Raw genomic sequence first — 17,490 nt, 5'->3', positions numbered from 1 at the left:
AGTGATGGGAAATACCATTACTCTTGCAATTGTATCTACTTCAGTTCTCAGCTTATTCAGAATGGAGCCTGCCTTCTGGCCATTCCGTTTATTAGGGAGACCAAGAGTTCTGTTCTCCAGGTTTCTTGGTACTGATGGATGACTCAAAAGTTGATGCGTCTCTTGCAATTTTCCATACAAGACGATTTCTGCCTGCCTGTCCTGCCTGGTACTGCCCCTTCTTTGAAAGGCAGGGCAGTTACCACACAGGATGTTGGTAGTCTAGGGTGAGATGTTAGAAGCTGAGCCAGATTCTAAGTGGAGCTTCAGCTTGCTTCATTGATTCCCAGCCTGGAGAACCAGGCATACTGCAGAATGTTGCAAACTGAACCAAAGGACAAGATGGCTCCTCCTCTCCTTACATCTCATGTTAGAAACTCCCTGGATGAGCAGTTTCAATACTGGCAATGGGGCAATGCTCTCCTTCTTCCCTGGGGGCAGTGGGCTAGCTTAGAGGGTATAGATTACGTAGCCAGAATGGTGTAGTGGTTTGAGCGTTGGACTATGACTCTGGAGACCAGGATTGGAATCCCAGCTTGGCCATGTAAACCGACTGGGTGACCTTGGGCAAGTCATACTCTCTCAGCTTCAGAGGATGGCTATAGCAAGTCCCCTTTGAAGAAACTTGCCAAGAAAAGCCCATGGTAGGTTTGTCTTAGGGTCCCCGTAAGTTGGAAATGACTTGAAGGTGCACACAACAACAGCAACAGATTAGGTAGGGTAACACATGTAACTCCACTTTGTAACAATGGTTGGGGACTTCCCTTGCTGTCCCCTCCTGACTTCTGCCATTTGAGGTGGTGGCCTCACTTTGTATGGGACCCATTTAAAGCCTTGCACACTCTGAGTAGGTTGCATCACTCCATTTTTCCAAAACTGGAAGTCAAGTAGTTCCTCTTGTAGTTTGATTTTGATTTCTGATCTATTTTGGAGGGTTTTAGGGGGTTGTGGAAAGTGAGGGAAACAAAACTGTTATGCTTGAAAGTCATTATGTACAATGTGGAAGCATTTGGGGTGAAAAGTTGGTCAATTTTAATTTAAAAGGAGGGCTTTCTGAGTTTCCTGGATGGCTTGAGAGCCCTGCAAAAATGGAATTGGAGACATATATAGTCCTCAGGGTGCACATTACCTACCTCTGGACTTTTTGAGGGTGTTCATTCTGAATCTTCCAATTCTGTATTTCAAGAGCATCACCAGGCATGTTGAGGAAAGCCCAGTGTCAGCAAGGCAGGTACAACTAACTTTTTTTTAGATAAAAGAGAATTATGTTGCAACAATCCATTTTCTTTTAAGGCATCACTCTAACAAATCTTTCTCTTTCTTGTAGCCCCCTACACCATCATTACCTTCCCCTTTCTGTTTGCGGTCATGTTTGGCGATTGTGGCCATGGTACGGTCATGTTGGCCTTTGCTCTCTGGATGGTCACTAATGAGAAGTCCCTTTTAGCCCAGAAGAGTGACAATGAGGTTTGTTTGTTTGTTTGTTTTAATTTATATACTGCTATTCCAAAGATCATAGCGGTGAACAGCAAGTAAGCTAATTAGCAAGTAAGCTAATTTGCCCCCAACAGTCTGGGTACTCATTTTAGCGACCTTGGAAGGATGCAAGCCTGAGTCGAGCTTGGGCCCTTTTGCTGGTCTTGAACTCGCAACCTTGTGGTTTCGAGTGAATGGCTGCAGTACAGGCATTTAACCAGTGTGCCACCAGGGCTCCTGGTGAGTGACCTCAGATAGAATTTTATCTTTACAGAAGTCTTTGAGATTTTTTTTCTGAGGAAATGATTCATTTCTTTCTTAAATAATAATAAACGAAGAGAATATGTGGGTGAGGAGAGCTGTACCATTAGACCTTAAAACAATTTAGGTCAAACTAGAACTTAAGAGGAGTATATGTTCCCTCCCACAACAGGATTTTCTCAGGGATACATACCTCAGTAATCACACCAGCAGGTAAAGCTCATGTTTACCTTGTAATGAGCAATCACAAAACAAAAATGCTAAATGGAAGATACAAAACCGTGTGATATGAGAACAAGATATCTTTCACCACTGGGAGGCATCTCTGGAAAAAAAAGTGTGCTGAACGCATTGTCTTATTCCTGTTGATCTCTTGAGTAACACCAGTAATTTTTCTGTGCAGATCTGGAACACCTTTTTCAGTGGCCGCTACCTGATCCTACTCATGAGTATCTTCTCCATCTACACTGGCTTCATCTACAATGATTGCTTCTCCAGATCATTCAACATATTTGGATCTTCTTGGCATGTCCGTCCCATGTTCGAGAAAGGTGGATGGACGTAAGTGATACAGTCTGAATTAAGTCAGATGTTGCCACGAATCCTTGTCCAACCTACCACTCTGTGGTTGTCTTGATCTACAACACCCATCATCCCCAGACAGCTTTGTGGTTTGTGATTATGGTGGCTGTAGTCTAACACATCTGGGATATAAATACTAAATAAAACAGTAATCACATTTTCAGCCACCTCTCTTTTGTGGAATTTACCTCTGATCATGACAGCAGAACAACCTACCATATTTCCTTGTTCCTCACAAGCATTCAAAAATGAATGGGCCTGAATCCCATTAGTTAATTCCAACTAGAGCAGACCCATTGAATCAGCTGTTGAATCAAAAGGTAAATCCAATTAATTTGCTGAGTTTAGTGTAACTGAGACTAACAAATAAGGCTGAAGCCACTGATGAAGAACAAGAGTTGGAAAATGAGTGATTAGCAAATTCTCCTTGGTTTGATTCAGAATGGATTTGGCTAATACAATGTGGGTTTTTGTTGTTTTGTAACCATTGGTGACTGGACTCTTGGAGCTATTTCCTTCATAAAATAATCATAAATCAAAGCTTACTTGACAGTATTTTTATTTTCAGCCCATTCCCAACAACTGCCTCCATTAGGACCAGCACTGAAAGAGCAGTGGTGTTGCCTTTATGCCACCTTGGATGTTGGGAAATATAGTAATCCAGTGTACTTGAGTACCTTTAGTATGAACATCAAGCATCTGGAAACTCTTTGTTCCCTATAGCTGTGACATTGTTCAAAGGATATCTTGTTTGTGTCTTTGGTGCAAGGAACTCTAGAACAATTAACAGTTTCCAGAAGGATAGCAATATTTGTCCGTGCAGCAAGAACAACAAGGAGTCCTGTAGCACCTTAAAGACTGATAAATGTAAGAAGGCATAAGCTGTTATGGATTATGGTCTCTTTTATCAAATGTAATTTTCTGGGTCTCTGATGTATATATTCAGTGATGCCAGAACTAGACTGTACAGACCACCCCTTAGAAAAGTTTCTGTTATTTTAGGAACTAAAGCTCCCAAATCCTCCTGACTGATTCTGAGTGTTGTATCCCCAAAAGGTAACTACTAAAACTATGACATAGATAGTATAGAAGATGAAGGTAAACATCATCTTAACCTTGGTAAGTGGGTAGGTTATGATTAGTAGTCAAAGGAAATGTGGTCTCTTCCAACTCTATGATTCGATGTTTCTATGACATTTCCAGACTTCTCCTACCAGTAAACAAGACTGCAATGAGGAATTATAAGAGAGTTCCTGCTTCTGATTGTTGCAGTTTTGCTTGCTGATAGGAAGGGTCTAAGAAAATCATAGAGCTGGAAGGGCCCCATGGGCCATTGAGTCCTGTCCCCCCACTCAGTCCAGGAAATCCAGCTAGAGCATTCCCAGCCTCTTTTTGGAGATGTCCAGAGAAAGAGACCCGCCACCACTCTATATAATTGGTTCTATTGTCAGTTCCGTTATCAAACAGCTCTTACTGTCAAAAAGTTGTTTCTTATGGTCAAACAATATCTACCCTCCTGTAACTTAAAGCCATTAGACATGGCCTTATCCCTATCTATGAGGTGCACAATACTCCAGATGAGTCCTGACTAGTGCAGAATATAGTGGGACTATTGCTTCTCTTGTCTTGAAAACTACAGTTCTGTTAATGCAGGCTAAAATACTATTTGCCTTATTTGAGGCAGCATCACACTGCTGGGTCATGTTCATCTCCTCTCACTTTTAAGAGGGAGGCATTTATGACTGTGGCAGTATGTAGCATTACTGAATGCAGAGCAGTTGCATATCCATGACTTTCTGTTATACATTTGTAACTGAAATACAGAATGCCAGTCATAATGCCTGGGAACACATCTACTGCATTAACTGAGGTATATTTGTATTCATTCAAAGACACCAGGACATATAATAATGCAGATGTTCTGAGCTTTCTTCAGCGAGGTTGTGCAGCTAGTGGATGCAATGGTTTGGGGGGTGAGTGTTGTCCTACTTGTTTTTTAATCATCAAGCAGGGATGAATGCCCGTGTCACTTTGAGCATCTGACTTTTCTGTCTTCCTTCATAGGGAGAGTTATATCCATCAAGGTGTTTCATTTGAGCTGAATCCAACAATAGCGGGAGTGTACTCTGGAAATCCCTATCCTTTTGGAATAGATCCGGTAATCAAAAAGCTCAATCTTTTCCTCTAATAGTTAAGGAAATTTGAACTGGCTATAAGATGATGGTGGGGAAAATCAAGAAATGCATGTAATGCACTTGACATGTTGTATTCAATCAAATTCTAAGCTTTACTGAGTAATTATTTTTATTGGAATACTTGTAATCGTTTAAGACGTGACAACGTAACATCACACTCCTCTGTTACATTTAGATTTTAAGAAAAACAATTACACGTCTGGAAATTGAAAAATGCTAATTTAACCATGCCTCAAGAGCTCTGCATTTGTAGTTATTAAATATGTAAACATATTTCCTGAAAAGAAGATGAACCTTAATGCAACTTTAAAACTGTAGAAATAGGCTGGGGCTGTATTCCTCTGGTTACGTTTCCAATTAATTTTCTGAAGCAATGGCATTTTAACAGTGGGAAAACATTTCAAGATCATTTTACACCCCACATCCTTATTGCCTTCCACCAAAAATCATTATCAGAAGTGCAAAAGAATTTTCAGCTTACTGGTAAGTGATATGCCTCCATACCATATGAACTAAGAACAAAAACAGCAAAATGCAGGCCTAATAAAGATATCACTGTTTGGTGGACATTGGATGTTATTGGTTTTTCTATATGGCCAACATGGCTAGCCCTGGAAGTTTTCTTGTAATCAATGAGCTATTGAAGCTGGTCACTAGATGGCAGCATTGATTACAAACCTTCCTCTAAGCTAATGGCCTTGCAAGAGAAGGAGAGGGAAGTTACTAAGAACTGGTACTCTTTCTATGGCATCATTATTTCCTTTTGTGTGTTGTTTCTCCCTCACCCCCCAGAAAACCAGAGAGATGTTCAGCGTATCAGTAAAATCAACTGTTCTGTAATCCATTTCTTAGGGACATCAAAATGCCAGGAGTGTGCAAGTTTCAGGTGCTCCAGAACTCTTTATTAGGTTAAGTAGTAAAACAAAAGATAATTTGGTGTGGGGAGAAGTGGGAAAAGGATCTTGCCCTTTCCTGTAGACGCAGGAAAAACCAAACTGCTACAGCCTCTTTTCATTTCTGTGTTCTTCCTTATTAATGACTTTTGCTATCTTGACCACACTTTGATACTGGTTGTGCCCACATCTTCCATTTTTCACTGCTGCAGGACATACAGTGTATTTTAAGTTTCAAGTTATCTTACACTCCCTTTGATTTTTGTTTGAATTTAAAGGAGTTACTCAAGGAACACAATGACATAATAAAGAACAAAACAAAACCATTCACATTAAAACCTATACTAAACAAATAAATCATTAAGCGCATTTTAAAAAGACTTCCAATTTATACCTACTAAAATATATAGCTCTATATATAATTATTATTCCTTCTAACTTAAACATATTTTTCATTAAAATTATTTCTAAACTCTAAAATCACTATAAATTCCATCTACAGTAAATATTAGTCAAATTATATCTGTTAACAAAACAAAATATAACAACTATACATCTACTTGAGCCTTGCAATCAACTATCTGAATTCTCACTTCTTAAACTCTATACAGATTAAATCCCCTTCTTTTCAAGGTTTGAAAAGGAGGGAAGGGTTCAGCACATTGTTTAATGTTTGGACTAAAACCCAGAACAGATTCACTTTATTAAATTCCTGTCCATTTCCCCAGGAAAAATAGTGTCCAAAGCAGCTAACAATAATACAAAGATAAAATGACAACATTATAATTGAACTGTTACAGAACTGTTAGCACATAGGGTGCATCTACACTGTAGAAATAATGCAGTTTGACACCAGTTTAAGTGCTTTAACTTCATCCTCTGGAATCCCTGGATTTGTAGTTTGATGAGGCCAGCATGACATAATGATTTGAACATGATAGAGCTCAAGATAAAATAAATTAGTAATAAAACCTGCCATACGCTTTTGTGTTCACTCACCTTTTCATCTGTTTCTCCAAGATCTGGAACATTGCAGACAACAAGCTGACCTTCTTGAATTCCTACAAAATGAAAATGTCTGTCATCGTGGGAATCACACACATGGTCTTTGGGGTGGTGCTCAGTGTCTTCAACCATGTGTAAGTATTAGAGTCTAACTCATGTGCATTCAGAAGCAGCATTCCCTTGCTTGCTTTCAGCTCCACACCCTGCCTTCCAAATGCTTTATATTGTGACTGGTCTGTCGAAGAAGAGAAATCTCATTTTTGGAAGGCTGGGGGCACGCTAATCTCCGGGAATATGAAATCCCTTTAACATCTAGTTCAACCCTGTGCCCCTTTATAGTTGCAAATATTGCCTACTGTGATGTAATTGAATTATTTGTTCACCCACCCTATTTAATGTCCTTGTCTTGAGATCTCATGGTCCCCCAACCCTAATTGCTTCAGTTCCTTATTTGTAATCTCTGTCATTTTATTTCTAACCACATCTTCAGTGTCTAGATTCCCCAACTACAATCGGGAGACAGAGTCAACAGGTGCCTTACGACCTGTACAGCTACATCTGCTCTGCAGAAATAATCCAGTTTGACATCATTTTAATTACCATGGCTCAGTGTTATGGAATTCTGGGAATTGTAGTTCTGTGAGATATTTAACCTGCTTTGTCAAGACCTCTGGTGCCACAACAAACTACAGTTCTCAGATTTCCATAGCATTGAGCCATAGCAGTTAAAGTCATGTCAGACTTGATTATTTCTGCAGTGACATCTTTTGGGAAATGAAAAATATCCTTTTAAAGGCAATTTGTATTGATATTGAAACAATTGACTGTTTCATTTTCCTGTCTCTATACAAGTTCCTGTTCACAATAGATTTTCTCTATATACAGTAAAGTACCTGTCTGAAATGGCTCCTTGCCTTGCTGTTTTCTCTTCCTGCTCCAGCTTCTGATAGTGTGGGTAAACTCCCCTGTTTTCTTTTGGAAGGAAGGAACCTCTATTTTGTGAACATGAGCTTTGTTAATTTTATTTATTTACTTATTTAAGGGATTTATAGCCCACTTTTTTTTCCAAAATGGGATTCAATTTAGCATCCTTTTTTTCTGAGATCCAGAACACACTGCAAAAATAATCCAGTTTGAGACCACTTTTACTGTCCTCATTCAGTGCTACGGGATCCTGAGAACTGTAGTTTATTGTGGCACCAGAGCTCTCTGACGCTAAATGTCTCATAAAACTACAGTTCCTGAAATTCTCTAGCACTGAGCCAGGGCAGCTAAAGAGGTCTCAAACTGGATTATTTCTGCAATATGTTTTGGACCCGAGATGTCTTTGCAATCATGGGAATATTTAAGGTATTCCAGACAGTTGCTCATCCCTGGACCATACCATTGTCTTGACTGTTATGCTGAGGTGAGTTTTTTACAAGTCATTCAGCATGGATTATCCTGTGATCACCACACCAAAAAAAAACCAGCAAGGGGTTTTTCTTCTTTCCACACCAGCTTCTAACAGGACAAGGTTATCTAGGCATCATCTCTGACCATTGGTTGTACCAGCTTGGGGTTGGAGGGAGTTGATGCCTAGCTACATGTGTAAAGTCACAGAATTCATGGGCCTCTTTGATTCTTAAAGACCACTCTTGGACACCGCTGATATAATATTATTTATTTATTTATGACCCACTTTTCCCCATGGATCAAGGTGGGGAACAACAACAAGTAAGAGACACTTCACATCATTTAAAACACATCAGTTAAATACACTTCAATTTAAAATGACATACATACAATTTAAATGGACAAAATGTACACATATTAAAACAACCCACATTTAAAATGCACAGTTTAAAAATCATCTGGATAAGCCTGCTGAAAGAGATTGGTCTTTAATGCTCTTTTAAATTCAGACAGTGTATTCAACTGTCACATAATAAAATAAATTTTATTTATATACCACTTTTCCAAAAGATCAAAGCGGTTTACATAGAATTAAAACCAATTACAAACATATCATAAAATAGATAAAAACCAATAACACAATGTACAATATTCAGATATAAAAACAATAATTAAATCTCTTCTGACATATTCCACAATCTAGGGGCGGCTGAAGAAAAGGTCCTCCAGCAGACAGTTGCCAACCTAGTCCTGGCTGACTGGAGTAAATGTCCGCCAGAGGTCCTTATTGTACAGGGCAGATTATATGGTAGGAGGCAGTCTTGGACCTAAACCATATAGGGCTTTAAAGGTAATAACTAACACTTTCTACCTTACCCAGAAACTAATTGGCAGCCAGTGGAGTGTTTTTAATACTGGTGTAATGTGATTACTTTTGGATGTCCTAGTAATCAGTCTGGCTGCCATGATTTGAACTAGCTGAAGTTTCTGAACTTGGTACAGAGATAGCCTGATGTACAACGCATTGCAGACGTCCATCCTTGAGGTTATCAGCGTGTGCACTACCATCTTTAGATCCTCCACCTATTCCTATTCCTCCTCTTGGTTTATTCTTCTCTTGACTTATGTCTTTCCAGATATTTCAGGAACACTATCAACATTATCTTGCAGTTCATTCCAGAGATGATCTTCATCCTTTGCTTGTTTGGTTACCTCGTTGTCATGATTATTTTCAAGTGGTGCCAGTATGATGCCTATGGTGCCCAAGATGCCCCAAGCATCCTTATCCATTTTATCAACATGTTTCTGTTTAGTTACAGTGATAAGACAAATCTTCCCCTCTATGAGCACCAGGTATGGACTCTTTGTCTTCTCCTAAGAATCTTCTTATTTATTTGGCAAAGTACATAGGAAGTAAAGTAAAGGATATAAAAAAGGAAGTCCTTGTTCACACAGCACTTAAACTGATTGCAGAAGGGAGACCATGTTAGTCTGTTGTAGCCAAAACAGAGAAAAGTCTTGTAACACCTTAAGGATTATCAGGTTATATTTGGCATATGTTTTAGTGGACTACAGCCCACTTCTTATGATGCATGGAGCATAACCTCAGTTGGCAGATATTTATACACCTGCTGAACTGGTAGGGGATGTGGAATTTAATTGAATTGGGAAAAGTAGTAGCAATCCAAAAGGTTCCAAAATGGTGATGGTCGTAACGTTCAGTAAAGTTAATTTAATATTCATTGGCCAAAATCCTGTACAGGTCAGTATAGACCCATCAGTTTTTCATGTGGACCTATGCTAGGCTGAAACATATATGTCTCCCTGGCCTTACCATACCCCCTCTGAACACCCTGCACATTTTGTGCCTCCAGGGGAGTAGGCAGGATCAGAAGAGAGTCTGACTATGTCTTCAGATGCAAAGTGATTACACCAAAGCTGAGATCTGCCAGGGTCATCCAGAGGTGTCAGTGCTACTGCAGTTGTTTCACATCTTGACTATTCTCCAGCGGGTGAGGTTCAGGGGTTGTAGAGTAAGTTGCAGAGTAAGTTGAGGGGGCCTTTGGCCACTGTGGAGGAAGGAAGTGAATACTAGCCTGTGCAATATCTGAAGAATGGTACACACAGGACGAAGAGAAACGTACACATGCATATCCCACTAACAGGATGCTGGCTATTGGGAGATAATGCCAGCTCTTACTGGCTGCCATTAAAAACCATTCTAAAGCTTTTGGTAGGTAACAAGTCCATCCAAGCAGAGAGAAATAGATTTACACATCTGTGGGAGGGAAAAGTCTTTGTCCAAGACAAATCTAAGAGAAGAGTTTAGCTTATGAATATACACAGGTGGTGGGAGACTAAAATCAAATGGAAGGATGGAACAGGAATAAGAAAAATGCAAATAGGGAAAATTGCCCAAACAATTTTCATTAAAAGATTCAAGATTCAGACAGTAACAGAGACAAGCCTGCATTGATGAACTGATTAGCATATATTTTCAAATTCTGGAAATTTTGAAGCTGTTTTTTCTTCTTTTCCTGACATCCCACCTCACTCCAAGATATGCAATGCAGCTTGGAAGTCACTTTGTTAATTCAGCAACATAAAATGTGTTATATATAACTTGATTTGGCACAAAACTATTGTGTTTGAAAAGTACAATTTATTTGGGATGTAAGTAGAAGTTGAAATATCTTTAATATTTATTTATTTATTGTTACAAATGGTGTTATAAAATTCTGAACTCTGGAGAATACCTGAATTATAAGGAATGTCTTTGCTTTTGCCAGTCTGAAGAACAGGCTAAATAAATACAGCAGAAACCATCAACATTACTGAAATGGAGAATATTATATAATCGCCACTAGTTTTCCATAATATCATGCAGACATAAAGCACTCAAGCACACAAAAAGAACGGAAAAAAGAAAACCAAGATGAGGAATTGCAATATTCTGATAAAGTTTGAAGTCTTACATAAAAATCTTCCTCTTAGATAGATTTTTAAAAATGATTTGGGGCAAAAAGCTTTTGAACACCTTATTTTAAATATTTTATTCATCACTTTAAAAGAATATATTTCATAGTGAGATTATTTTTTTAAATAAACCCTGTCCTAGTTCACACCAGTAGATCTATTGATATATTCTTATTCAGCTGTTTCCCTTTGGAATCTGGAATCTGATCTTTAAGACTAACAAGTTTATGTAAGCATACACTTTTTTGGACTATAGCCCACTTCTTCAAATGTCTTCTTAACCTGTCCTTCAAGCTAATGATGTTCAAACATTCTCAAGTTGTATAACAGTTTACCATGAGCTTTTTGTTTATGACAACACTTTATATAGATTTCTCTACTGAATTATCCTTGTTCCAGTTCTCTCTGGCTGTTCTTGCTCTGAAGCTCCTAAGTTAGCACCTTATCACACCAGCCTCTGACCTGCCACAATCATGCTAGTTTAAGAATAGAAGCATACCAGTTTGGCATCATTTCTTATCACACTTTTCCCACGATAGCACTTTGACAGTCCATGGTCATGTGAGCTGTTTTCCACACTAGCAGTGTGGCAAGTGAGACATCGATCATCATTCATACCTAAAAGGCTCCCGTTTCCTATCTTCAGATTCCCTTGGCTACTTTCCCTTTCCCTTTCCTTTGGATGCTTAAACTATACAGTATTTCAAAATACTACACATTTGGCTACAAATGTGGGACAGGAGGAAAATTTCATTGGGGAAGAGAATTTTTGTTTGGGAGAAAAATGCCCTTATTTTGCCCTTCCCTACTAGCTGTACTCAGATTCCCAGCCTTATCCCCTGATATGTGTATAAATATTTATGTATTAAGGGTACCTTTCTACATCTTAAAGAGTGTTCTCCAGTCTGCAAAAGCTTATGCAAAACTAGTTTGTTTTCTAGATTTCTTCATTGTTTTAGTTAAACTATGGGATTTGGAACTACCCAAAGCAGTCATGACTGCTAACATGGATGGCTTTAAATTGTGAGGAAACAGATTCATGGAGATTAACAGTATCAATAGTTACTGGTCATGATGGCTCTATATTATTTGTGCTCCAGGAGCAGCATGCCTGGAAACACCAGTGGTGGTGAACTTGAGCGAGAGGGTGCTATTGAATTCATGTTCTCTTTGACTGTTTGGGGAACAGAATCCAGGACTGGATAGACCTTAGGTTTAATCAAGTATGGCTCTTTTTCATATTAGTTTTACTTCAGTCAATCATAAGAGTGAATTTATAGCGTATGTTTCACAAAGTGGCATTTTCCTTTAATTTTTTTTTTAAATGATGACTTGTCTTTATTCATGTTTTCTACTATGATAAGACTGACATACCACTCCAGAAATATGACATTACATAATATAGACTCCCCACCACCACCATTGTTTTAGCTATTGAGTTTTATGCAGTTGTATCTCAGTTTCACTGTGTAGGATCACGTGGATAGGTCCATGTTGAAAACAATTATTTGGACAAATTAAAGGGAAAGGTCAGTGTGTGGCCACTGTGTGGCTATAATAATAAAGGTTACTGTGTGGTACAATTCATTATTCTTAATGTTACAAAAGGAAAGGCAGTAACACTCAAATTAACTTTATAAGGAAAGGTCAACACAAGTTATCTTTTTTGTAAAGGAAATGGATTGGACCACCTTAGATTAAGTTAACCCTGGGCTGGCTAAAACATTTTGCTATTATTTACATTACATTTTCCTTTTTAAATATTTTTCATATGTATAATTGTATATTCCTTCAAGCAAGAAGTACAGACCTTCCTGGTCATTTTTGCCTTGATATCTATTCCTTGGATGCTCCTGATTAAGCCCTTCATTCTTCGAGCCAAACATCAAAGAGAGCAGAGAATGGTAAGAACAACGGTCTCCTATGACAGTGCACTTCTGTATGATTTAAGATTGTTGTGGGTCAAATAATAGCACTGATGAATTGATGATTGGGAGCAGAATTTTGCAGTTGATCTCTCTTTTCTACTGAAAATGTACTAGTCCCTTCAGGGGACAAAATCTATCAGTTTATAATGAGATTATTTAACAAGGATGTGCAATTATAGGCGGGATACAAACCGCTGCTTTGCGGCGCTTCCCCGCCGCCGTTTGCTCCGCACGGGAGCTGCAGCAGTCAAACCGCGCGGCTCCCGCGCGGAGCAAAAAAGAAGCTCCATTTCGGAGCTTCTTCTTGCGGCGCCTCTATGACATCGTGAGGCGCCTGGCGCGGACTCGCGACGTCATAGGCGCCGCGACACGTCTGGACGCTATGCGTCCAGTACGTAAAGATGGCGGCGCCCATGTAGAAGGGGCGCCGCCATCTTGTACGTATAGGATACGTACTAGGGTTAGGGGGGTGCGGAAGCACCGCCCCTTCCTAACCCTAGTACATATCCTATACGTACTATATGGCGGTTTGTATCCCACCATAGTTTGTCTTAATATCAGAATTAACATTATTTCCCAAACTTTGGCTTCAGATAACTGCAAAACCAGATTCTAAAAGCAGAAGCAAAGATAATGGTTTGGAGTCTAAACCCCTGTTAAAAGAAACCACAGTTTGGTGTGTGTGTGTGTGTGTGTATTTTGTAAAACCCCAAGGAGTCTGGAAGTTAGGCCTGGTACAGACCTGCAGGAAGTGCTGTCCTGGCGCTTATTCTAAAATTCAGGAGTGCACAGCGTCCTCATGCCCCCGAACCCTAGTCCATAAGGACAGCGCCATCATGGCAGCCTCCCGTCCACAAGGGGGCCACCATGATGACACAAGCGTGGGGCAGCATCCAGATGTCGCTGCGCCATGCTTACATCATGGACATGTGACAAGGCCTCTGGAGTGTGCCACTTTTAGCAGGTTCTTTTCATGGAGAAGGGACATCACACAGTTTGGCTGCTGTGGCGTCCCTTAGAAGCAAAAATGGGCAGTTCCAACCTGCCCTTTTGGGGCGGTCTGTCGAGCCCCTTAGCTTCTGGAACCTTTTTGGTAATATTGCACTTATCAACACAGTGGAATTGATTGTGGTCACAGCTCCTGGAAATAGGTACTGTATATAAACGTGGGTTCAGAATCACATGGACCTCCAGATGCTGCTGGACTGCAATTCTCAGCTTTCCTCACCATATTCTGAATATTCTGGCTTCCCCAACGTTGATAGAGCCTAAGCATATACAAAAATAAATCCCTTAATTTGTATTTATTTATCTATTACATGTGTTGCCTTCTCTTTTCTCAGAGAACAAGGGCTGATGCCAGGGGTTGTTCAGTTTTATTCTCACAATAACTGCTTCAGTAATCTGCAACCTAGAGAGACTATGATGTGCCCTAGGCAATTTACTAAATTTCTTTACTGAGCAGATGATTGGAACTATGTCTCCCTGGTTCATTGCTAACATTCTTTCCACTATACCACATTGACTATAGAGCATATATTTTTAAAAAGAGACTCTTGAATTGCAAATGGTTGTAATGCAATTATTTCCCCTAAAATAGCCCACACTTTCAACGCTGAAAGTAACTGGCATATCCCACCTCTTTTCTAAGGTTGTCTGCATGCAGAATTAATTTCTTAGATGAATGGTGATTTCAAACAAAGGATGTTTTTCATTGCTTGTAATTCACAGTTTTACTGCGAGACACATTTATACATTCCCCACAGTAATGGAGTAATAATGAGTCCATTTACCTTACTTAATAAGAATAAGGACCTTTCCCTAGCTTGTTAAATTCTGAAATTGAAAGCAAATACTTTCTTTAACAGAGCTGATGGGGAAATGGATAATTTGAATACATTTAGTGATTACTGATATATCTAATAGAAATATAAAATCTCTTTTAAGCATGGATAGGCAATTGTTGGTGTGGCAAGGGCCAATTTTAGCTCTAACAGTGGACCACACCAGGCAGTTTTCAACCAGAAGGTGCAACCAAAAATGACTTGCAAATTCCAGGGTTTGGATGGCATTTTTGGCTGGGGTATCCAGCTACCTAGCTTCTTTTGGGAGCATCTAGGAGTGAGGATGGGCTTATCTAAGTGGGGAGGGGGGTTACTTAGAAAAAATGGGAAGGGGATTGGGGGCCACATGTAGCCCATGCTTCCCTCACACTCCCGCCCCATATTAGAATTAATTCAGTTTTCTCTATTTCTTTAGTCAGTGCTATGTAAGTGGTAGGAACAAAGATTAACACTTTACATACATAAAAATGCTGTTTCACCAGTATTTCACCAGTATTACCTCTATTGAAGGTTGTTCTGCAGGGTTTCAGACCACATTCTTTCCCAACCATGTCTGGAGATACAAGGGACTGAATCTGTCATCTTCTATGGGCAAATCATATATCCTAGAATGTGCTTGCTTGCTGATTTATCCTTAAAATATTTACATCCTGCCCTCTATCTAAAGATCTGGGTGGCATATAATAAAATCTACCTGATCAGTTTAAAACAATATAGGCTGGAATCCTGTTGGAATGTTACGTCTTCACAAGTGGACTTACATCTGCAGGAATTAGAATTGTGCAGTTTCACAATGTCTGTATCCAGTAACTGCTATTAGCAGAGCCGGCAAAGGGGCCGATGTGTATTGGTGCATAGTGGAGAATGAGACAAATGCATAGTGGGACTGATGCATATAGCTCCTGATGCACATCACATTGGTTTTGGTGTGGATCAGGCACCAATTCACATTGGGTATTCTTGCCAGTGGCCCAGTTTGCATCTTTGCAAATCAGTAACCAGGTTTCTTAGCACCTCTGCTTCTTAGCTAAGTATATTCAAAGTTACATTATGTAAAAGATCATATATAATTCCAGCGATAAACAGTAACAAGATTTTTAAAGGTCAAAAACATATTGAACAATTTAACAAGTTAAAAAACAAGACAGCTGAAAACCAGTTAAAACACTTTAAAACATTTTAAACAATGCAAATTTGTGGCTCTGTATAAAACTAGTTAGAATCCAAAGACTTCTGTGAACAATTATATTTTCACTTGGCACAGGAATGACAGCAATGTAAATGCAATCAGTTCTTCAGTGCAAGGGTACTTTGAAGCTGAAGTGTGGGGTGCCACAGCAAAGAAAATCGTCTCTCATAACCTTAATAGTATATTGTCCTGACTGACGGGACAGAGATATTTTTGGGATATTTTTTTAAAAACTCATGATGTGTTCCCTTTTTCAAAGTGCCTCATTGATGTCATATATTTTCGTAATTTGTTGTATTATTCATTACCTAAGGAAGAATGCTTTGGTAGTAACATGTAACATTTGTTATGCCATTAAATATTAATTTCAGAAACTAGGGCCTGAATCCTATTGGTTAGTCCCAACTATCAATAGTTGAGTGGTGTGTCAACACATAGGTAAATAGTATTGATATAACAGGGCTACAAAGATTCAAACCCATATCAGTAAATTCATTACACAAAAATCAACATGTTCCTTCTGAGCTTTGATTCTGTCACTGAGCTATAGCCCTTCCTTTTGGAGAAATTATTAGCCTGAAAGCATTCTTCATATTCTAATAGTAGTTATTCTCTTTCTTGTTGCTGTTAAGCTGGTTTCATCTGGACCATCAGAGAGTCCCACTGGTGATATTGAGGTGGAAATCATGGAGTCTAATGACTCCAAGAAGGCAAACCAGCATGACCATGAGGCTGGTGGCCATGGAGGACATGATGATCACGAGGAAGAGGTAAGATTGTGGGATGAGGTCACAATGAAGAAAGCTACAGTGCAAAAGCTTCTTGCTTCTCCATGCTCATTTAGCAGGTGTGGTAATAATAAATATAGTCCGAATGCCACAAACCTGCATGGTAACATTCTTGAAATCCCCACCTCTTAACTTAGTGATGGTTGCAAGATGTCAAAAAGGAGTTTACATACTTCTCTATTATCTGGCATGGATGGTGTGTTCCTGTGTACCTTGGTAAATCAAAAATAGCCATGCATCCCAAAAGTCTTTGGCCTGCTTTGCTATTTGATAGAGCACTGGCAGGTATAATCACATGAGTTTCTTTTTAAAAAGTTTTGAAATGTTGTTGTTGTTGTGCCACCCTCAAAGTGGTACTTGCAGGCCCAGGATGAAAAACCCACGAGGATTTTGCTGCCTTGCACCATTTTCCTTTACCTTAGTTCATATGAATGGGGCACATTCTCCATTCTTCATAAGGAGGGAGGGACAGACCTTTCATGCATTATTATGAGGATAACGGTGGAGTCTCCAGCACAACTGTATCTCAGCAGTAAATGAATGGAGTGGTTTCTCAGCAGACAATGAGCACTAATCATGCAGACATTAATCCTCTTTTGCATACCCTCCCACCCTGAGGCCTGCCATTAGCAACAGAACAATACATATGCAAATCACTCCTGCCTTCCCAGATCACATAGTATATACATACCCAACTCCTTTCCAGGCAAGGATTTTTTGAAGATGCTAGCCACAGATGCTGGCGAAACATCAGGAAGAAACTCTTCTAGAACATGGCCACATAGCCCAAAAAAACCCCCAAAAACTATGGATGCCGGTCAAGAAAGCCTTCGACTCCACAATGGAGTGGTTTCTTTATGTGTGCGTGCTCTTTTTTCTCAGACACACACATTGTTTCTCAGTCTCTCTCTTTCTGAAA

General features: G+C 39.4%; 1 protein-coding gene across 5 annotated transcripts in view; it reads left to right on the top strand.

The window, feature by feature from the left end:
• Positions 1-17,490, top strand: part of LOC149311794 (V-type proton ATPase 116 kDa subunit a 4-like) — a 57,457-nt gene that overhangs the window by 35,412 nt on the left and 4,555 nt on the right. For all 5 annotated transcript variants that reach the window (XM_089527925.1, XM_089527923.1, XM_089527924.1 and 2 more), the window contains 7 exons: positions 1,367-1,506; positions 2,180-2,337; positions 4,423-4,516; positions 6,467-6,585; positions 8,983-9,199; positions 12,619-12,726; positions 16,416-16,553. In XM_089527925.1, coding sequence (XP_089384051.1) covers positions 1,367-1,506; positions 2,180-2,337; positions 4,423-4,516; positions 6,467-6,585; positions 8,983-9,199; positions 12,619-12,726; positions 16,416-16,553 — 974 coding nt within the window. The remainder of the gene's footprint in view (positions 1-1,366; positions 1,507-2,179; positions 2,338-4,422; positions 4,517-6,466; positions 6,586-8,982; positions 9,200-12,618; positions 12,727-16,415; positions 16,554-17,490) is intronic.

This window comes from Sceloporus occidentalis, unplaced genomic scaffold, assembly GCF_023333645.1.
Source record: "Sceloporus occidentalis isolate IW3139 unplaced genomic scaffold, rSceOcc1.0.p SCAF_5, whole genome shotgun sequence".
Taxonomy (NCBI): Eukaryota; Metazoa; Chordata; class Lepidosauria; order Squamata; family Phrynosomatidae; genus Sceloporus; species Sceloporus occidentalis.
Note: the sequence above shows the minus strand (reverse complement) of the source record. Positions and strands in the feature narration are given on the sequence as shown.